The following is a 23,671-nucleotide window of genomic DNA, read 5'->3' as shown; positions in this document are numbered from 1 at the left end:
TGTTCTCTGATTGAAGAAAAACAAATAGCTGTTAGTAACATAGATGTTTCCTGACTATTAGGTATTTGGTAAAGAAGGCTTCGGTAATTTGAACATAATGGTTAGGCCAGATCTGGAAGGTGGAAATGAAAAGGAGAAGTTGCCAACAAATGCAGAAGCTCTAATGTCCTCTTTTCATCAGACTGGAACTGGGAATCCCGACACAGGAATGGTACAGTATATTTGCTTTATAGATCCTTGTCCGGTGAAAGGAGGAACTTCACACAAAATGAAACTTTCATTGTTTAGCAATAGAAGATTTTACAGCCGGGGTACGCTACACCAAATGCTGTTCTGTGAGAGCACCTACCATCGGGACACAGACCTGCTGCCTTGCTTTTCTCACTTTAGATGAATTGGAACAATTAAAAAAAAAAAAAATTGCTTCGAAGGGCATCTAGGCCAATTTGGAACTTCATAACTAGCTTTTTTTAACGAGTATAATGTTGTTCACTCTGCTTCATCTTGTAATACCGTAACAGCGTGGAATTAAAAGAGAATTCCCAGCTGCTAGACCGCTACTAGAGTCGCTCAGTGAAATTCCTTTAATTTGGCATCCGATAAAGTTTTTTTTAATCCAATGCTTGTTTCCAGCACAGAACTATATATTATAATATATTTTGGAGTATTACTGGACCAGAAGACTGAGCAGAGTTATCATATTAGGAGCTTTCACTGATCATAGAACTAAATCATGTTAACTGAGTGAACAATTTTTGGTGGGTTTCCTTCGTGAAGGTTCTCTTCTCTTCCCTTACTAGCGAGTTTTATTTACTTTTCTATGTCCATCCCATAATTCAGCATATCTGATAATCCATCACCTATCTGCTCCCATTGGTGCCAGATGGAAGGATTGTACTGACCGGCCAGGTCCCGTCAGTGTTCCGTGGAAAGTTAAGACATGTCCTATCTATCCACGGATCGGAAAGTCTGGTCCATTTTCACGGACCCGATTCACCCGCTAAGGTGAGGTACCACTTGGATGCCGTAAAAACAGCCCAAGTGGCACTCGGTCGTGTGCAAAGGTCAGATTTGTCATTATAGGGTTTTTTATTTGTATTTTATTATTGACATTATTCCGTTTTAAATTTGATCAACCTTGCCGTTGAGAATCTCTTTGGCTGGGTTCACACAGAGTTTCTTGACAAGTTTTTTGGCGCGGAAACCGCGCCGCAAAACTCGCCAAGGAACGGCCGAAAATGCCTCCCATTAAAACCGGTTCGCGGGAGAAAGAAGGGACATGCCCTATCTTCACGCGATTACGCCTCTGACCTCCCTTTGACATCAATGGGAGGCAGAGAAAGCGTATTTCGCTGCGTTTTATGCCCGCGGCGCTCAATAGCCGCGGGTGAAAAATGCTGCGAAAATCGTCGTGCAGGCAGAGGAAAATCTGCCTCAAACTTCCAAACTGAATTTTGAGGCAGATTTTCCGCCTGCAAAAAACTCTCTGTGAACCCAGCCTTTAGGCTATGTTCACACGGGGTATTTTGCCGAGTTTTTTGACGCGGAAACCGCGTCGCAAAACTCGGCAGAAACGGCCCGAGAACGCCTCCCATTGATTTCAATGGGAGGCGTCGGCGTCTTTTTCCCGCGAGCAGTAAAACTGCCTCGCGGGAAAAAGAAGCGACATGCCCTATCTTCGGGCGCTTCCGCCTCCGACCTCCCATTGACTTCAATGGTAGGCAGGAGAAAGCGTATATCTCGCTGTTTTATGCCCGCGGCGCTCAATGGCCGCGAGCGAAAAACGGCGCGATAATTGCAGCGAAAATCGGCGTGCAGGGAGAGGAATATCTGCCTCAAAGTTCCAAACGGAATTTTGAGGCAGATATTCCTCCCCCAAAATACTCCGTGTGAACATAGCCTTATTCTGAATAATGTATTGTTTAAACAATGCTGATCTTCCTGGCAAAATTCTTGTCTGGTGGGAGCAGTGTATGTTTACTCTATGTGGGTCAGGAATGTGGTACAAAGCAGAATGTTCACATTATCCCACACAAGCTGTAAAAAAATACAAGTGGAACCTTCACTGAGATGAACACTCAGTGCTATGCATGCTATACACATTTTATAGCTGACATAAAGACATACAATTCTAAATACAGGACACATACTTTGAAGAGGTTGTCAGACATCCTCTTTCATCAGCTGATTGCTGCCGATCCTGCTCCCAACACCCTCCATTTAATACATGGACGTATGGTGTCCACCAGAGCGGAAGCCACTCTTACAGTGCGGCTCTCTGTTCTGTCTTGTAGAGGAGGAGTCCCGAGTGGGGGACGACGACAACCTCTATGACCCCCATATGCCCTAATAGAGCATATGGACAGGGGTTGTCTTCATGAAATAACCCCTTTTAACTTGTAGTTTTAGCATACCTAAGAATACAGAATTATACACAATCTCATAAAATAGCCTGAATTAACTTGTCACGGGATCAAAAGGGGGTACACAAAATTGGACAGGGAATGGCTAGTTTGCTATCCAAATAAATTGTCCAGGTCAATCAAAGCATTGTTGTAAGAGGAGTTTTTATAAGAGGTCTTTTAGTGTACATGAAACATGTTTCTTAATATGTTACGTCCTTGTTAAGTTATCAGTACTAAAACTGTCACTAACTTTTTAACAAACTTTGCCTAAATGAATAGTACAAGTAAATATAAGAAATTTTGTACTATATCTAATTATAGAAAAATACTTGGTTCTCCACTTATCCGGCTCCTTCCCTCCTCCCCCCTCCTAACTGTTTACTCACTAAATCAGTCTCCTCAAGAAAATACAGACTATTTGGTCACTGAAGAATCAGGTTACATGCTGCCAGTAGAAGTCTATGGAGATGGAAGGGGGAGGAGGGAGCTGGAGCAGAGTGAGTGAGAGAGAGAGTTAGAGACACAAAAGCTGCATCTTCTAGTAAGTGCTGTATCTCATCCCAGTGCTGGATTCACAACTATACTGCCCATTACTGCTGTATAATCTCCTCCATGCTGCTGTTGCTGCTTCTATATGTAATAGATAGAGACAGAAGAGCAGAATGTTCTCTTCTCTATATCTGCAGTGTATAGAAGACATGATAGCAGTTAGGTTCCGCCCACTAGCTCAGGGAAAAGTCATATAATGGCCAGAAATATTGTTCTTCCTCATGTACACACATGACAGCTTATTATGAAAAGTCAAGTTAGATATCCATTAAAGTTACAGGCCTGGGTGATGAAGTTGCTGAACTCCTATGTGCCAATGACAACAATTCCTGGCTAATATTTGACCTTGTTCAGCTTTTTCATTGGGACATTGGGATCTTAATCGCCATCCTCTAAAGTGTACACATCCTAGCTGTGTTAAAAAGTGGTACTCGTATATGTTCACATTTTTCATGTATACTAAAGGCCTTCTACATAGCATTTCCTGTCGTTCTACTTTAAAGGGATTTTCTTTAAGGGTATGTTCACACATACAAAAAGAATTGGCTTAAAATTACGGCGCTGTTTTCAAGGGAAAACCGCTTCTGATTTCATGGCGTTTTTGAAGCTGAAAATGAAGCTTCTTTTTAATTTGAAGCTTATTTTGAGGCTATTTTTGAGGTGTTTTTCATAGTGTCAATGGAAAATCAGCACCAAAAAACGCCTCAAAAAGTGACATGCTACTTCTTATTTTTACGAGGCTTCTTTTTAAGAGGCGTTTTTTTAATTCAGCAGCGGAAAAATACACCTCGTGAACAGCACAGTGTATTTCCTATTAAAATCAATGGGAAACTGTTTGCAAGCGAAGTCCCCACTACAGATGATTATAGTAGTGGAATTCGCTTTCTCCATTTGATTTTCTGAAGTTGATGTGGTTTCACTGTATTCACAGACCCGAGAACAGATAAAAGAGCGTTTGTGGATGGACCATTTTGCGGAGTATGGGAGGACAGTTTGTATGTTTCGAACAGAAAAAATTCGGAAGCTTGTTGCCATGGGAATACCAGAATCCCTTCGTGGAGAACTCTGGCTTATATTTTCAGGTAGCCAACAAAGTCTCTATCCCAGAAGTATTAGAAGGACTCCTAGGTATAATTAAACATGTTTCACTCCCAATGATAGCATGGCTTGTATACTAGCAGCCCAGTGATTTGAAGGAGGCCATGAACCAAGACCACAGAACAGTCTATATGCATTAACTATATATTAGTGAGGTCTGTTTATGCAGCATGATCCGAACTACCTTTTTGTTTGAAAGTCATGGTTATACAATGTTTCTTTGTATATAGATGGAGTGACTGACCTGGCCACTTACCCAGGTTACTACAACAGACTGGTAGAGGAGTCAATGGGTAAGTGTTGTATGGTGACGGAAGAGATAGAACGCGATCTCCACCGGTCACTACCCGAGCATCCAGCCTTCCAAAATGAAACTGGCATCGCAGCTCTGAGGAGAGTACTTACTGCTTACGCCTACAGGAACCCTAAAATAGGATATTGTCAGGTAAAACTTTAGACGTTAAGATGTTGCTAAAGCAATAAAAGCTATGGACAAATTTTTGGACTGATTTTTTTTTTTACTTTTTATTGTTTACTTGCTTCCTAAATGCAAAATTAAAGGGGTTATCCACCTTCTGACAACTGATGACCTATTCACTGGATAGGTCATCAGTGCGGGTCTGACACCCGAACCCTGCATCGATAAGCCGATCCGGTGGCCGAGGGAAATGTGAATGGAAGAGGCGGGAGGAATTGCTGTCAGCCAATTGAGTGTTTAGAAGACAGCTATTGTGAGTGTATGGGCAGCTTAAACTATTAGAAGGAGGAGAGCATCCAGTCTGCAGGGGAGGGAGAGCGAGATGAAACACACACACACACACACACACACACACACACCTTTAATGTATGTTTCTGCACAGTTGAGAAGATTATACAGGGGCAGATGAAAGCGGTACAGGAATGAAGCTGTGCTAATGCATCATGGCTAGTGAAGTCAGCAGCATTCTGGACACACAAAACTCACATTTAGGATGTTTTACTGGAGGGAAAAGTCTGAAACTAGCAGTACGTGGAAAACTGAATATGAGGGGTCTGAAAATTAATGATTTAAGGGATTTTGACATTTTCATTGAAAATGACATTTAAAATAATTTTTCATGTCAAAATAGCTCAGGAGTTTTACCACCGTTAGGATAAGTGCATGTTAGATCAGTGGGGGTCTCACTGCTAGGAGCTGCACAGATTTGCCCACGAAGCAAAAAGGATTGTCACTAGGACAAAAAAATTGTAACCGTAACTTTTATTTTCGTGCCTGTATTTATTGTATAGTGCTATTAAAAACACTTTTGCATACATTTTTTTCATCTTTTTTTAAATGATCGTGTTATATTGACACTAGCAAACCTAGAAACTGTATCCACTCGATTTAAGATTGGAATATGCTCATGTTTATTTTTATGTAACATAAAATAGAGACTAAGAAGTATTGCAGCTGCTTAAATGACAATTCCATAATATAATGTTTTATTATCATAATCACTAAAGTTACTGTAGGTGGAATCCGAATTTCCTGCCAGCCTACTGGATAATTTTCAGATTTGTTTTCTGAATCCTGAGCTTCACATTGTAATACATTTAACAATGTGTGTTGGTAGGTTCTTATAACTTACTTTTTGTATTCTTCATGCTTTTCTTTTTAGTCCATGAATATCCTGACTTCAGTCTTACTACTTTATGCCAAGGAAGAAGAGGCATTTTGGCTATTGGTTGCAGTATGTGAAAGGATGCTTCCAGATTATTTTAATCATAGAGTCTTGGGTGAGTCTATTGTTTGTAATCCATAAGATGTTTTCCATCCTCTGGTGAAAAGAAAAGAATTGCAGTTCATTTGAACGCATTGGATTTTGTTGTAGAGAAATACTGCCATCAAATGGATAATAAAAGGATGGCTTGCGATTAAAAAAATAGCATTGTTAAAAGGAATTATTTCTCCATGTAATATATAATATGCCATTGTTAACCAATTACCTATGTTGATGCTGGTATCTATCTGAAACTGGATTTGTGTGATGATGTTTGGGAATTTCATTATCAGGAATTCTTATACTTCTATTACACAAATCACTCACTTTATGAGCAGGATCTCTTCTGGTAACGGAGGAGAACAGTCTGGGGGAAGTAAAATTCTCTTCACCGGTGCTGTCCCAGCTCCATCACCAAGATACAGACTCCATATAGGACTGCAGTACTCGTCGATGAATGTGTTGCAACAACCTTTTCACACTCTTCATTGACAGAATACTTACATATGGCATATTAAAAATGAGGGCAATTTATCGAAACTAGTGCAAAGGAAAAGCGGAGCGGTTGCCTGAGGAAACAAATCAGATCGGATGTGTGCATGGCCCCATAGAAATTAATGGGTCAGTGTGCTCTTCGTTTAAAAAACAGATCACAAACTGAAGAAAATAACTGATGTGTGCAAGAGCCCTTAGACCTGCTTCACACTGCCTTGTTCGGTCTGTGAGATATGGACCGTATGTCTGCCATGTTTCCTATACTGAACATCCATGCCTGCCTCACCGGGGGACTACTGTTCTGTACTGAAAACATGCTTGAGACAGTAGTACCGCGGGAAGGCAGTGACTGACAGCATCATGGATGACTATGATTCTAGGAACTCAGGCTCCCTGAACTGTGTTCGGTCCAGGAAATACAGCCGACATACGGTCCGCATGTCAGGGACCGAACACAGCCATGTGCGGCAGGCCTTAAAGGCTATGTACACCTTTGAAAAAGATAAAAATATATATAAATGTGTATGTGTGTATCCGTGTGATTGGTGCAACTTTCTAATTACTTTTTATTAAAAATTGCTTCTTGAGATACAGCTGCTTTGTATCCTGTATACAGAGCAGCTGTATCTTGCGCTGACACCTGCGGCACTGATGGGTTCAGTGTCAGCGGGTCCTGCGTGTCTGACATGCAGGATCGAGCTGTTACCGATCACATCTAAGTTCATAACTTAGATGTGATCGACAACAGGTGGATCCTGTTGCACCAAACACACTGATACACATTTTTATTTAAAAAAACAACACAAAAAAAAATTAGTTTTGAAAGGTGTACATAGCCTTTAAGTGCTTGTCACACAGGGAAGCATTCAGTCCAGTAATACTGCTGGTTTTGAATGACCCTGATGTATTACATCAATATTACTTGTAAAGGTAAAGAGTAAATATGTTACAGATGTCCAGATGCAAAATTTTAGACCCTAACTTGTAATATTGTTGACAGGGGCCCAGGTTGACCAGTCTGTTTTTGAAGAACTCATACATGAGCGGCTTCCTGAGCTGGCAGAGCATATCACTGACTTATCCACATTGGCTTCCATATCCTTGTCATGGTTCCTTACGCTGTTCATCAGCATTATGCCCCTGCAGAGCGCTGTCAACGTTGTGGACTGCTTCTTCTTTGATGGCATTAAGGCCATTTTCCAGATCGGACTGGCTGTTTTGGATGGCACAGCTGTGGAACTGTGTAGCAGTAAAGATGACGGACAGGCACTAATGATTCTGAGCAGGTTATGTATATTTTTCTCACTTGATTTTCTTTGTTGCTTCACTGATGTCACACTCTGACTGAATAACCTGAAAGAAGTGTTAGTAATAGTCACTTCTATAACAAAATATATTAATGTTTATACTATGCTAAAATCATAACTCCCAACTTTCAAGCATCACAAAGAGGGACAACCGATGCAGCAAACATTTTTTCTTTTAAGCCACGCCTCCAATCCCACCCAATCACCACCCATACACACCCGATATAGCCCACACAGTATCATGCTCCCAGAGTGCCTTCCACACAGTACCATGCCTAATAGCTGCCCCCACACAGCATAATGCCCTCTAGATGCCACCATACAGTATAATGCCCCCATTAATGCACCCATACAGTATAAAGCCAGCACAGATGCCCCCATGCAGTATTATGCCCACAAAGATGCCCCATGCAGTATAATGCCCCTGTAGCTGCCCCATACAGTATAATGCCCCGTAGCTGCCCCATACAGTATAATGCCCCGTAGCTGCCCCATACAGTATAATGCCCCGTAGCTGCCCCATACAGTATAATGCCCCATACAGTATAATGCCCCGTAGCTGCCCCAGTACAGCTTAATGCCCCCAAAGCTGCCCCCATACAGCATAATGCCCCTATAGCTGCCCCCATACAGTATAATGCCCCCAAAGCTACCCCTAGTACCAGTGCCCTTGTAGATAGTGCCACAGTGCCCATGTAGATAGTGCCCCTATATAGTGCCACAGTGTCCATGTTGATAGTGCCACCCCCACCTGTAGATAGCGCTACCCCCCCTGTAGATAGCGCTACCCCCCCCCTGTAGATAGAGCCATTGGGACTTCCTCTAGGAACGGAATCCCCTGCCAGAGCATAGGCCAGGGATTTCACTCCCAAAGGGAAGCCCTGACGTCACTGTCCATATATGGACAGTGACGTCAGTGGCTACTCCTTGAGCGGAATCCCTGTTGCCGACTTCTGCCGGGGATTCCGCTCCAGGAGGAGTCCCTGACGTCCGTGTCCATATATGGACACTGACCTCAGGGGTTTCCTCTAGGAGCGGAATCCCCGGCCAGATTATCGGCAATGGGGATTTTGCTCAATCAGTAGCCACTGACGTCACATATATGGACAGTAACGTCAAAGGCTTCCCTGAGCATAGCGCTTAAAGTATCGCTGTTTCCAGGGAGTCCTCGGCGAGCAGAGGAGCTCCCTCTTCTCCTCTGCTCCAAACTAATTCTGAAGCAGGGAGCTGATGGTTCCCTGCTTCAGCATTGGGTTCAACTCTACCTGCGTCCTGAGGAGGCAGATACAGTTGACAGCGGGACATAATTCCAGCCGCACGGGACACTGCTCGGAACCCAGGAATATACCGCTGAAACTGGGACGGTTGGGATGTATGCTAAAATGTATATTTTCTGCCACATCTTCTGAGTTTGCTGATTGAAAAGGCCATTTCTACATAGAATCGTAACAAAAGAAACTGTAGGGCAGTGCATTACTAGGCATTTACTATACTGTTAACATTGCTGTACTGCTTATATTTTGTATATACCTTCTCTGAAAATGTAGTTGCTAATGAAATATGTTCCTGTGAATAGATTTTTAGAGCACGTTAGAAATGAGGAGAGCCCTCTGCCACAGACTGGAAACTTGCATAGTTTATTGAATAATGAACAGGAGCTTTACCCATTTACCGATATTGCAGATTTAATACGGGATTCCCATGAGGTATGTAAATCAAAGCCTGAAATAATAACTGAAAGATAATGTACTGTACTATGTATTCCAGCTATGGTATCATGTCTTCTTTTATTTAATGGTATCATTTACGGCTATGTGCTTGTGCCATTTGTGCATAGATGTGCTCTGTATTTGTGTGATCAGTTTTTCATTGTCCTATTAATGATGGATTTGCTGTTCTCCTTCCAGAAATTTGGCAACGGCTCTGTAGAACAAATTGAACACTTACGTTGTAAACATAGGATCCGTGTTCTTCAGAGCCATGAGGAGACTACAAAGCAAAATGTTGTGAGTACCTTAACCCCTTAATGACCGTGCCTGAAAAGGTATAGCTACATTTTTCCGTTTTTACCTCTCTGCATTTCAGCAGCTATAACGTTTTTTTATTTTTTCATTGACATGGCCGAATGAGGCCTTGTTTTATGCACGAGAAATTTTATTATTTCTTTTTATAGTTTGGAGGTAGGGAAAAAATATTTTTACGACGTGAATATAAGAAAAAGCTATTCTCTGCATCATTTTTCTTGTTAATTTTTTTTATCCCGTTCAGGTTTCACGCTAAGTAACCCATTAGATTAATTTTTCAGGTTATTATGGTCGTTTAGATACCTAATATGTGTAGGTTTTTTGTTTTTATGTAGTGTAGGGGCAATAAGATATATTTTATGCAAAATAATGACTTTTTTTTTTCATTTTTCTATTTTTCGTAACTTTTTTTTCTTAATGCCATTAACCCCTTAGTGACCTGCCTATTTTAGGCCCTAATGACCCAGCTATTTTTTTTGTTTTTCTATAGTTACATTCAAAGAGCTACAACTTTTTTATTTTTCCATCCACATAGCTGTATGAGGACTGTTTTTTGTGGGATTAGTTGTACTTTTTAATGGCACCATTATAGGGTTCATATAATTTTTTTCTTAACTTTTTTTGGGGGGGATTAGAAAAAACCCTGAAATTCCATTGTTGTTCTATGAGTTTTAAATTGATGCCATTCACTGTGCGGTGTAAATAACAAGTTACCTTTATTCTATAGGTCGGTACGATTATGACGATACCACATATGTATAGGTGTTTTACGACTTTTGCACAATAAAAACACTTTTGAACTAAAATTATTTGTTCTTGCATCGTCTCTTTCCAAGAGCCGTAATTTTTTTTATTTTTCCGTCAATGTAGTAATTTTTTGTCATTTTTATTAATAATTTTTATTTTGCATTAGTTACTTATTTTTTTAGTCCCACTAGGGGACTTTACTATGCGATCTTCAGATCTCTGCTATAATGCTTTATACTTAGTACCAGAGCATTATTGCCTGTCAGTGTAAATCTGACAGGCAATCTATTAGGACATGCCTCTGGCACGTCCTAATAGGCATATGCCCAGGGCAGACCTGGGGGCTTTTATCAGGCCCCCGGCTGCCATGACACCCCATCAGAGGCCCCCGATTGCATTTGCGGGCCGCCGATGAGTGACAGAGGGAGCTCCCTCCCTCTGTAAACAAGATAAATGCCGGGGTCGCTATTGACAGCATCAGACAGCTGAACCCCGGCTCGAGCCTGCACGGGACACCCGTACAGGACACAGCCCATTTAGTGACCGCCATGAAAAGGCGTGTTTGTGGTCACTAAGGGGTTGAGGGATAACTTTATTTATAACTTAATTTTTTAATTGTAACGTATTAGCATACTCCTGTATGCTAATGCATCATGCAGTGTCACTATGACACAGGCTACTGTTAGGGCAGCACATAGTGCAGGCAGGCTTACTGAACAGACAGCCATGGGGTCCTTTGTAGGTCCCCAGGGCTGACTGGAGAGGGATTCCCCGGTGTTGATCACGTTACTAGGTTTCCGATGACTAGATCAAAGCGGGGAGTTCCCTTTGATCTTGCCACGGTCATGGACCGCGGCGATCAAGGTTTAAGCAGCTGGGGTCCGAATGTTTTCCGACCCCAATTGTATTCAGCAGGTTTCTCTAAGATCAGGAGCTGTTAGTTACAGCCCCTGCTTAGAGGATGAGCGCTCATCAGCCTCTTCTACAGCGACGCCAAAAGACGTCGCTGTAGACTAAGTACATGCACCGCCTGCTGTCAAAAGACGGTGGGCGGTCATTAAGGTGTTAAGTAGGGTTAATGGTATAACCATTGTTGTTGGCCCTAAGTCACCGATAAACATGCAAGTTCAGCGTTCAGTTAACCTTCATGTTATTTCACTACGACGTCATGGGTGTTGAAATATTTCTAGACACCTCTGATCTGTAGAGGAAATACAGTTAGGAATAGTCCAACCTATGGTTTTCTTGACCTGAGATATTTGGGACTACAGATTGTTAGAAGCTGTAATCCATGGGATCTGCCGACTAAAACCTATTTATTTTCATAGAGGGTCATACAACAAATTTCGAGTTAAAGCTAGGCAATGGTGAACTATAAAAAAAACTTTGTGTTGGTATTGTTGATGTCTGTATGCAATTTGGGAAAAAGCTTTGTGTGATCGGAGCTATGTCATGATTTCAGTATGAGAATATAGACATGTTAGAAAACAACAGTTTTGACTCAATTTTTGACATTCATACAAATTCTTTTCTTATTTGTTTGCCACACAGTAAACCTCACCAGAGGCCTTTTTTTTTTTTTAATTTTTAGCTTCGAGTTGTTGCACCTGATGTATCCTTTCTTCATGAAGATTTAGAAGACCTGTTTGACATGTTTAAGGTAAGGGTCAGTAGCAGGCATCTGAGAGTTACTCTGTTGCTGTACCTCACAGCGCAGCAAACTGCAATATATATCCATAGTGTCAGGTCCACCACTGTGACATTTATATTATAGGAGGAAAGAGAATATGGCGGTCCGCAATTACAGAGGTTTTTTTTATGGTCGTTTGAGGCCTTACGCTACTGTCAGCTGTACCTGCACCTGAAATTGTACATCCAGCCATATTCGGTCTGTTCTCTGGCTTTACCCCAAGGTGTGCTGATTGGCCGTACCCTTGTGTCCAAATCACGCAGTACCGCTTCACCATGAAAGGCAGTAGCAGCTGCTTCCTTTCATGGTAAATTGGTACTGCGAGTATTGGTTGTATATATCTTTCACTCCCCAATTATGTGGTTCCACTTTTTCATAAAGGTTTAATAGTTACCCAAGGTAAAAGTTGTGCCTACATTGAGCAGAGTTTTCAGTGAGCAATAAATAACATTTTAGTTCCGTATAACCACATCTTCCTTTTTTTAAAGGGGTTTTCCAGTTTTATAATATAAAGCAAGCTTAATCAATGTATAAAATGAAAAGTTATACAACCTTCGATTATGAGTTTCAATTCATTATTTCAAGATATGTTTGGTGTTCGTGAATGAGAATACTCTTTTTGTTTTTTGTTTTTTTTACATTTAAAGATGTTATATAAAGTCCTGCTCTCTGCTGAGAAGTGGATACAATTGTACAGTCTAGGCAATGCTCTGCGCTAAATACATCAGCAGCAACACACATATTACTCATAGTTTCCTCCAATGTATTAGTCTGGAGTCCGGCCTTTATAAAGGACGGAAACTACTTTAAAGGCTTAGTACACCTTTGAAATGGATTTTTACTTATTTTTTTAAATACGAATGTGTATCAGTGTGATAGGTGCCACTTTATAAATAGTTTTTATTACAAATTATTTTTACTTTTTGAGATATAGCTGCTCTGTATTCTATATTCAGAGCAGCTGTATCATTCTCTAAATCCTGTTCCCGTCAGGTTCGCAGGACTGACTGGTTCAGTGTCATCGGGTTCTGCGTCTCTGACACACAGGATCCACCTGTTATGCATCACATCTAAGTTCATAACTTAGATAACCTAACTTATTCATGCTGCACTTTTTTTTTCTTGCTTGTTAGTGGTAAATACAATGATTTTAGCATTCAAATTACTATTGTCAGAGCTCTGTGAGGCAAGGCAAATGGAAGTTATTTCCCATGATATCGGCTACTCTTAATGAGATTAATTATTCATATTGTTGGAAATGTGTATTGGTGGTTGGCTGAAATACAATACAATATGAAAGTTTGTGTACTGCTAACATTGGGGCCCAATATTGTGCTCATCTGCATTTTTCAACAAGATTTATGATCAGAACCTTTTGCTTATGTTTTGCGATTAAAAAAAAACCTTTTTTTTTTTTTTTTTTTTTTTTTTTTAAATGTGCACATTTGTCATTTATTCTCTTCTTATAATCTATTGTCATTCTATTCTCTCTTTATAATTGGAGGATTGCAAGTCTTAAACATTGATGCTTAGGCCTAAATGAATCCTTATGCATGCTGCGTGCCTTATGGTTCACGCTTACACTGCAATTGATCTAAATTGATTGAATAAACTAATGAAAAACGGATGTGAATTTGTCACCAGTTTTTCAATCTATCATCTATGGATTTTAATTATAACAAAAAACTGATCAAAACGGAACTGATAAAGATTAATGTAAACTCATCAAATTATACTTAAAAAAAAAAAAGAGTGAACCTAGGCTAAAGCAAAGTTGGGGCAGTGGCATAGTTTTGTCAAAAGACACACTGAGATCACACAGCTAGGTTTGACACAGTTGCCACATGGATCCTAAGAGCGGAATCCAACTGTTCTGCAACATTCTATTGCAGGTACTTGAATGCAGCAGACTACTAAGGCTACGTTCACACAAAAAACGCAATCTATACTCGCCTCCGCTGGCATTCACATAGCGAAACGTCAGATTTACTGTGGAGTTTTCCGCAGGAAATCTGACCCGTGTGAACGTTTGCCCAACGAAAAAACCAAAACTGTCAACAAGATGCATAAACATGGTGTATACCGAGGCAAACATATTTGAAAGTATCATGCAGGACATAGAATAAAATTCAATATTTATTAGTTATCTCTCTCTCAAAAAAAAAGAATTACTTTAACCCCTAAGGACACAGCCGATTTTTTTCAAATCTGACTTGTTACTTTATGTGGTAATAACTCTGGAATGCTTTTACCTATCCAAGCGATTCGTGACATGTTGTACTTTATGTTAGTGAAAAAATTTGGCTGATAATTTCGGTATTTATTTCTGAAAAACACCAAAATGTAGAAAAAATTTGCAAACATTAGCATTTTTCTGAATTTAAATGTATTTGCTTGTAAAACAGATAGTAATACCACGGAAAATAGTTACTAGTTAACATTTCCCATATGTCTACTTTATGTTGGCATAGTTTTTTGAACATACTTTTATTTTTCTAGGATGTTACAAGGCTTAGAACTTTAGCAGCAATTTATAATATTTTAAAGAACATTTCAAAAGGCCATTTTTTCAGGGACCAGTTCAGTTCTTAAGTGGCTTTGAGGGCCTTATATATTAGAAAATCCCCATAAGTCACCCCATTTTGAAAACTGCACCCCTCAAGGTATTCAAATCAGCATTCACAAAGTGTTTTAACCCTTTAGGCGTTTCACAGGAATTAAAGCAAAGTAGAGGTGAAATTCACAAATTGTATTTTTTTTGCTGAAATTCATTTGTAATACATTTTTTCCTGTAACACAGAAGGTTTTACCAGAGAAACGCAACTCAATATTTATTGCCCAGATTCTGAAGTTTTTAGAAATATCTCACATGTGGCCCTAGTGTGCTAATGGACTGAAACACAGGCATCAGAAGCAAAGGAGCACCCAGTAGATTTTGGGCCTCCTTTTTTTTTTTTAGAATATATTTTAGGCACCTAGTCAGGTTTGAAGAGATCTTGTGGTGCCAAAACAGTAGAAACATCCCAAAAGTTACCCCACTTTGGAAACTACACCCCTCAAGGAATTTATCTAAGGGTATAGTGAGCATTTTGACCACATGGGTTTTTCGATAAATATATTGGAATTAGTCTGTAAAAATGAAAATCTACTTTTTTTTCTGAAAAAAACAGAAATTTGTAATATTTACAAGGAATAACGAAGACAATGCACCCCAACATTTGTAAAGCAATGTCTCCCGAATACGGCAATATCCCACATATGTGGTAATAAACCGCTGATTGGGCCCATGGCAGCGCTCCAAAGGGAAGGAGCGCCATTTGGATTTTGGAGAACGGATTTTGCTGGATTGGTTTTCGGTGCCATGTCGCGTTTGCAGCGCCCTGGAGGGCGAAACAAAATGGAAACCCTCCCAAAAGTTACCCCATTTTGGAAACTACACCCCTCAAGGAATTTTTCTAGGGGTACAGTGATCATTTAGACCCCACAGATCTTTTGCAGATTTTATTAGAATTAGGCCGCGAAAATTAATATCACAATTCTTTTCCACTAAAATTTTGCATTTTCTCACTTTCACAAGGGATAAAGGAGAAAAAACAAACAAACAATTTTTGTAAAGCAATTTCTCCTGAGTACGAAAATATCCCACATGGGGTCATACATTTTTTTCATTGGAAATGAATTAACCCTTTCAGGACTGATCCATTTTTTGCTTTCTTATTTTCGTTTTTCACTCCCCGCCTTCCAAGAGCCATAACTTTTTCCGCCAGTAGAGTGATGTGAGGGCTTATTTGTTGCGGGAGGAGCTGTAGTTTCTATTGACACCATTTAAAATACCATAAAATGTACTGGGAAACTGAAAAAAAAATTTTTTGCGAGCTGATATAAGAAAAAATTCTGATTCTATTTTTGGGAGTTTCAATTTTTACAGCTTTCGCCGTGCGGTAAAAATTAAAACTTTACTTTATTCTGCGGCTCAATACAATTGTGGTAATACCAAATTGATATCGTTTTTTTTTTATATTATACTACTTTTAAGTAGTAGAAAAATCTATTTGTTAAAATAAAAATTGTTTTGTTTCACCACATTCTGAGGGCTATAAGTTTTTTTTATTTTTCGGTTGATTGAGTGGTGGGAGGTCTTATTTTGACGAGCTGTAGTTTTTAATGGTACCACTTTTTGGTACATAAAATGTGATCAAAAAGTTGTATTACATTTTTTTTTGAGCGCTAAGTTGAAAAAAAACACAGCGATTTTGGCGGTTTAAATTATTTAAGTTTTTTACGGTGTTCACCCTGCGAGTTAAATAATGGTATATTGTAATAGTTCGGCCTTTTAAGGACGTAGCGATAACAATGTTGTTTATTATTTTACATTACTTTAGAAAAATGAGAAAAGGTTTTTTAACTTTTAAACTTTTTTCTTTCTCACTACTAATAACTTTAATTCTTCTACACATTTTATTATTCCCCCTAGGGGACTTGACTACTAATGTATTGCAGTATATTGTTGTTTTTACAGGCTTCTGTAACCGCACGATCGCTGTTCCTGTCCGTTAGTCCAGGGTGTCAGCTGTAATACACAGCTGACACCCGCAGCATATAGAGCGGGCTCAGCACGTGAGCCCGCTCCATACATCACCCCCCCGCACCATGACGTGCTATTAAGTCATAGTGCGCAAAGGGGTTAATGCACAGCGGATGGTGTGCATATTGCAATTTTCCACTGATATGCCATTTTAGTGCATAATATGTTGTGCCCAGTTTGTACCACTGAAGACAAATACCTCATAAAACGTTAAGCGGGTTCTCCCGGGTATGGCGATGCCATATATGTGGGCGCAAACTGCTGTTTGGGCACGCTGCAGGGCTTAGAATGGAGGGAGCGCCATTTTGCTTTTGGAGCGCAGATTTTCCTTGGAAGTAGTTTTGGGTTTTGCTGGTATTTCAGTTTATAATGTGGGGGCATATGTAATCTGTGCAGAGTACATCAGGGCATAATAAGAATAATAATGAGGTAAATAAATAATAATTCATAGATGTGTGGCCGGTGTCGCATTGATAAATGGCGCCCGATCTTATCCGCTTTTGGAACACTCTGCACATTTTGCATTGTCATATTCTGACAGCCAGAACTTTTTTATTTTTTCACCACCGGAGCTGTGTGAGGGCTTATTTGTTGCGGGACAATCTGTAGTTTTCATTGGTACCATTTTGGGGTAAATGCACTTTTTTGGATCACTTTTTATTAATTGTTTTTGCAAGCCGGGTGACCAAAAAAAAGCAATTCTGACAATGTTATTTCGTTTTATTTTTTGCAGCGTTCACGTGTGCTATAAATGACAGTTTTACGTTATTCTGTGTGTCGATACAATTACGGCGATACCATATGTATATAGTTTTTTTTATGTTTTGCAGCGTTTTCACAATAAAATCAATTTTTTATCAAATAATTTATTTTCTGTGTCACCATATTCTGAGAGCCGTAACTTTTTCTTTTTTAGTCAAAAAAGATGTGTAAGGGCTTGTTTATTGCGGGACGGGTTGTAGTTTTTATTGGTACTATTTTCGGGTACATGCGACTTTTTGATCACTTTGTATTCTCTATTTTGGGAGGGGTGGTGACCAAAAAATAGCCATTCTGGTGTAGTCTTTTATTGATTTTTTTGGGGTGTTCATCGTGCGGCAAAAATAACATTATTGTTTGGGTCGTTACGAACGCGGTGATACCAAATATGTGTACTTTTTTTTAACGTGTTTATAACTTTTTTTTAACTTTTGTTAACTTTGTGTTCTTTTTTTAAAACGTTTTTATTACTTTTTGTAACTTTTTTTTTTTACTTGTCCCACTAGGGGACATTTAGACTTGCAGCTTTGATCGCTGCTAGAGTACATTACAATACCTACATAGTGTAATGTATTCTAACGGTAATTGTCATGTGACAGTCACACTGACAGGAAGCCCAGGAGGACCGGCCGGAGGCTCCTCCGAGGCTTCCGTACATGGCAACCCGGAGGCCATTGTCTGGCCTCCGATTCCCACGACAAGCATCGGCAGCCCCCACAATCACTTTGTGGGGGCTGCCGATGTGCTTCAAACCCCTTAAAATCGGCGATCGCAATCGGTCGCCGCATTTATGGGGTTAATTGCTGAAATCAGCGGCGATGGTCCGCTGACCGGCAAGACTGGAGTGTCAGCTGTCGGGGACAGCTGACCTCCCGGACAGTGTGCACCTGGGAACAGCTCCGCAACTGTACGTCCTGATGCGGGAAGCAAGTCCTCTGCAGGACATACAGTTGCCGTGCAGCGCGTGACGAGGTTTTAACATGCAAGACAAATGCATAAAAAATGTCATGAGACACAAACAAGAGAATAAGTGAAAGGACAAAGGTGGACTCCCCACATGCTGGAATGGGCCCAGATACATTTATCATCTACTTTAAAAAAAAATCTGTAACAATTGGCTATAAGTACAAATTATAGAATACAATTTGTTCAGCTAGAAATGGCATTCTAGCGCCCATAGTGGGAATGGTAGCATGAAACAAAAAACCAACAGGAAAAATCTAGATATGTTGTACCATAAAGTGAATGATCAAGCTGGAAGGAAGGCCAAAGAGGAAATGTATCAGGGAGTTCACCTCACCTGACGCGCGTTTCGCAATGAATTTTTCGTTTTAATGTAAATCTAGCCTAATGCGTTTTTTTATTAAACCTCATTTTCTCTTTGTTTTGTTTCAGAGAGAGCATTTCATCAGTTGTTATTGGGAAGGGATCTCTTCATTAATTGAGCGCCATGACCCTCGCAGACCCTATGCAGAACAGTACAAGATTGATAGTCGACAGTTTGCTTCCCTCTTCAGATTGTGCTCACCCTGGCCTTGGGGTACTCACACAGAAGTTTTAGCAGAAAGAATGTTCCGTTTACTGGATGAAAATCAAGATCATCTCATTGAGTTCAAGTCCTTTGCATGGTCTTTAGGTGATTTTGTGTGTATATGATTCTAATAAGGATCCTTTATGTACAGGTTTAGTTGTGTAAAACTAAATTTGAGTGCTACATGAGAGAGACAAATTTTATTTCTATATTGTTTTCTTCTTTCAGACATTATTTATCATGGTGAGATGAATGAAAAAATCAAGTTGTTATATAGACTCCATATACCACCAGGTGAGATTTTTGGATTATAATAAATAGTGGCAAGGCCAAATAAATGAAAATAGCCTTGCCACAATATATGTACAGATTTAAATGGTCAGTTTTGCTAAAAACATGTTATATTAAAGTGTAAAAAAAACTTACTCTTGGGATGTTGAATTTCTTGGCAGTAAACTTTAGATCCAATGATGATCGCGGTTATGCCTCCTGCCAGAAGTTTAGAAAGTGAAGATGGGAGGGAGTCGTTTTGCACGAGAGGCTTTCAGCGTCATATAGTTGGCTAGAAAACTAGACCGCCCACTCTTCAGCCTGCATCACCTGCCATCACGTTTAAACTTCTGGCAGAAGACATAACCACATCGGAGGTACACTAAAGTCAAAGGGGTTTTCCGGAGAAAGAAAATTGATGGCCTGCCCTCAGGATAGGCCATCAATATCTGTTTGGTGTGGGTCCGGCTCTCTGCACCCCGCCTATCAGCTCTAGCGGCGGCTCATGCTATTACAGCCTTCTCTCATTCACTTGAACAGGAGAAGACTTTAATACTGTGAACCGCTGCTACAAGAGTGTCGGCAATTCATGGTACGAGCAGTATGGGTAATGAAGGAGAAGCAGCGCCGTGGCCCCATCAAAACAGCTGACCGGCGGGGGTGCCTGGAGTCGGACCCCCACCGATCAGATATTGATGGCCTATCCTGAGGATAGGCCATCAATTTTCTCTCTCTGGAAACCCCCTTTTCGATTCTGTATAGTTGCTTCAAAACTAGGTGACAACGAATATATTCACATTTACTGCTTGCTTGGGGCATGGTTGTAACTTCCTCAGTGGAAAATCTGCCTAGCTATTTAATGATACATCCACCACTCTTGTATAGAGGCATGACATGCTTTTGTCATTTTGTATATACCATATTAGATCTTTCATGTTTATTATGTCCGTTTTACTGGTTTGGTGAAACTCTTGCCAACTTTGTTTTTTGTTGTTGATCAGCTCTTACAGAGAATGACCATGACTGTGAATCGCCATTCAAGGGACCACTTTTATCCACTACCAGACCACTGAAGCTTACAAAACCAAACAGTATGTGTTAATTTACTTTTTACATTAGCAATTAAATCATTATTTTACCTAAACCTTTTCAGATGGAACATATCTAGGTACTGCGTAAGAAGCCTCCATTTATTATAAATAATTGATATTATTTGCAGATTTATTTATTTTTTCTGCAGTTGATTAATTCCTGTTTAGAAACAACTGCAAATACAAAGAGCTCTCTAGAAACCTTAGCAGGTAAATGTCAATATCAACTTAATTTTATTTTGTCTATAGGTGGGGAAAAGGATTATCAGAAACAGCTAAAGCAAATGCTTAAAGACTTGGCCAGAGATAAAGATAAAAACACTGAAAAAGAACTACCCAAAATGACCCAGGTACACAGTCTCTTCTCCATTTCTGAAAAATCTGATACATACTCTACGTGAGTCAAGTATAACCCTTCTTAATCTGGCCATAGATCACAAGATCTTCCCATGAGCATTTCAATAGCTTTTTGGAAAGAGGGCTTACATAAATATATATACAGTGAAGGAAATAAGTATTTGATCCCTTGCTGATTTTGTAAGTTTGCCCACTGTCAAAGACATGAACAGTCTAGAATTTTTAGGCTAGGTTAATTTTACCAGTGAGAGATAGATTATATAAAAAAAAAAAAAAGAAAATCACATAGTCAAAATTATATATATTTATTTGCATTGTGCACAGAGAAATAAGTATTTGATCCCTTTGGCAAACAAGACTTAATACTTGGTGGCAAAACCCTTGTTGGCAAGCACAGCAGTCAGACGTTTTTTTGTAGTTGATGATGAGGTTTGCACACATGTTAGATGGAATTTTGGCCCACTCCTCTTTGCAGATCATCTGTAAATCATTAAGATTTCGAGGCTGTCGCTTGGCAACTCGGATCTTCAGCTCCCTCCATAAGTTTTCGATGGGATTAAGGTCTGGAGACTGGCTAGGCCACTCCATGACCTTAATGTGCTTCTTTTTGAGCCACTCCTTTGTTGCCTTGGCTGTATGTTTCGGGTCATTGTCGTGCTGGAAGACCCAGCCACGAGCCATTTTTAATGTCCTGGTGGAGGGAAGGAGGTTGTCACTCAGGATTTGACGGTACATGGCTCCATCCATTCTCCCATTGATGCGGTGAAGTAGTCCTATGCCCTTAGCAGAGAAACACCCCCAAAACATAATGTTTCCACCTCCATGCTTGACAGTGGGGACGGTGTTCTTTGGGTCATAGGCAGCATTTCTCTTCCTCCAAACACGGCGAGTAGAGTTAATGCCAAAGAGCTCAATTTTAGTCTCATCTGACCACAGCACCTTCTCCCAATCACTCTCAGAATCATCCAGATGTTCATTTGCAAACTTCAGACGGACCTGTACATGTGCCTTCTTGAGCAGGGGGACCTTGCGGGCACTGCAGGATTTTAATCCATTACGGCGTAATGTGTTACCAATGGTTTTCTTGGTGACTGTGGTCCCAGCTGCCTTGAGATCATTAACAAGTTCCCCTCGTGTAGTTTTTGGCTGAGCTCTCACCTTCCTCAGGATCAAGGATACCCCACGAGGTGAGATTTTTGCATGGAGCCCCAGATAGATGTCGATTGACAGTCATTTTGTATGTCTTCCATTTTCTTACTATTGCACCAACAGTTGTCTCCTTCTCACCCAGCGTCTTACTTATGGTTTTGTAGCCCATTCCAGCCTTGTGCAGGTCTATGATCTTGTCCCTGACATCCTTAGAAAGCTCTTTGGTCTTGCCCATGTTGTAGAGGTTAGAGTCAGACTGATTAATTGAGTCTGTGGACAGGAGTCTTTTATACAGGTGACCATGTAAGACAGCTGTCTTTAATGCAGGCACCAAGTTGATTTGGAGCGTGTAACTGGTCTGGAGGAGGCTGAACTCTTAATGGTTGGTAGGGGATCAAATACTTATTTCTCTGTGCACAATGCAAATAAATATATATCATTTTGACAATGTGATTTTTTTTTTTTTTTTTTTTTTTATATATAATCTATCTCTCACTGGTAAAATTAACCTAGCCTAAAAATTCTAGACTGTTCATGACTTTGACAGTGGGCAAGCTTACAAAATCAGCAAGGGATCAAATACTTATTTCCTTCACTGTATATATATGCCACAATACAGTTTTTCCATAGGAATAATCTTTTGTGTTAAATGGGAATTTCATCCACTTGCATTTCCCTATTTACGTGTTCTTCAGACCATCCTGAACTAAACACTCATTGTAGAGTATACCCAAACACTGGAAAAATAATGCAGCATATATTAAGATCATTAAAGTTGTCGAACATTGTTATAAAGCTAATGTGTTTTTCATATTTATTTATTTTTATTTCAATTTTCAGAAGGAATTTATCCAGTTTTGCAAAACATTGTATAGCTTATTTCACGAGGACCCAGAAGAAAATGATTTGTATCAAGCCATTGCCACGGTGACCACCCTTTTACTTCAGATTGGAGAGGTTGGACAGCGCAGTAGTAGCATAAGATCAGGTAGTGCTTCTGATGAATTTGTAGATTCAGAAAACGGTGCCTGCTCATCAGACCAAGACTGTGTTTTCTCCGAGACCACCAGTACTCCAACCCATCCACTGCCGGAAACCGACTGGGTGGTTTCTCTGGAACACATATTGGCATCTCTCTTGACAGAGCAGTCATTGGTGAATTTCTTTGAGAAACCATGGGAACTGAAGCCAAAGTTAGAAAGTGCTAAAATAAATCCATACAGCCTTAAGACTAATGGAATTAGCCAGCAATCCCCCATGTTGTCCTAAATGAACGTAACGCTTTCGGTCTCCTGGATTTTAGAGTCCAGCAGTTAGAGTGAAGGGAACAATTCATTGATAAAGTGTGAACAGCACCGGTGATAAGATATGTACATATCTCAGCAAGTGTTCCAGCAACTCCGAGGATTTTGTTTCTAGATATTAAGCTAAATATGTCACTATGAAGTAAGACGGAAACAATAACCCTGGGAGGCCATCACTGACATTCTATATTCTTGAGTTACCAAAGCACACTGGATGACTTCTCGTTCTTAAGATGCATCACTTCTGTGAAGCCCTTCTGAGGAGATGAGATGCTTACGCAACTTCCAAAACCCATTTGTATCCAGTACTGGCATGCCAAACGTTTCTTACTGTTGAATTTTGTTCAGGGTTTATGTCATTTGTCCAATATTTTGTATAAGTGAGTTTCAGCTATGTTTTGTGTTTGCACTAATAGTGATGTTTCAATGCTGGAAATTGAAACTTTTATTCTGTTCGATTTGCATTAGGATTTTTATGTCGTTAAGATGTCCACTTGACTGACGTTTTGTGCTTTTTGTCTTGGTTTGTGAAGAGATGCACTTTTCAATAAACATTTTTTTTAAATTA

The 23,671-nt window shown here is 40.0% G+C and overlaps 1 protein-coding gene across 3 annotated transcripts in view; it reads left to right on the top strand.

Annotated features, from left to right (window-relative positions):
• TBC1D8 (TBC1 domain family member 8) overlaps positions 1-23,671 on the top strand; it is a 78,425-nt gene extending 54,754 nt beyond the window's left edge. For all 3 annotated transcript variants that reach the window (XM_075852689.1, XM_075852688.1, XM_075852690.1), the window contains exons 9-21: positions 62-211; positions 3,886-4,036; positions 4,283-4,497; positions 5,693-5,810; positions 7,290-7,575; positions 9,173-9,302; positions 9,504-9,602; positions 11,959-12,027; positions 18,797-19,037; positions 19,161-19,226; positions 20,204-20,293; positions 20,543-20,643; positions 22,640-23,671. In XM_075852689.1, coding sequence (XP_075708804.1) covers positions 62-211; positions 3,886-4,036; positions 4,283-4,497; positions 5,693-5,810; positions 7,290-7,575; positions 9,173-9,302; positions 9,504-9,602; positions 11,959-12,027; positions 18,797-19,037; positions 19,161-19,226; positions 20,204-20,293; positions 20,543-20,643; positions 22,640-23,068 — 2,145 coding nt within the window. In that variant the 3' untranslated portion in view covers positions 23,069-23,671. The remainder of the gene's footprint in view (positions 1-61; positions 212-3,885; positions 4,037-4,282; positions 4,498-5,692; positions 5,811-7,289; positions 7,576-9,172; positions 9,303-9,503; positions 9,603-11,958; positions 12,028-18,796; positions 19,038-19,160; positions 19,227-20,203; positions 20,294-20,542; positions 20,644-22,639) is intronic.

Source organism: Rhinoderma darwinii, chromosome 2 (assembly GCF_050947455.1).
Source record: "Rhinoderma darwinii isolate aRhiDar2 chromosome 2, aRhiDar2.hap1, whole genome shotgun sequence".
NCBI lineage: Eukaryota > Metazoa > Chordata > Amphibia > Anura > Rhinodermatidae > Rhinoderma > Rhinoderma darwinii.
Note: the sequence above shows the minus strand (reverse complement) of the source record. Positions and strands in the feature narration are given on the sequence as shown.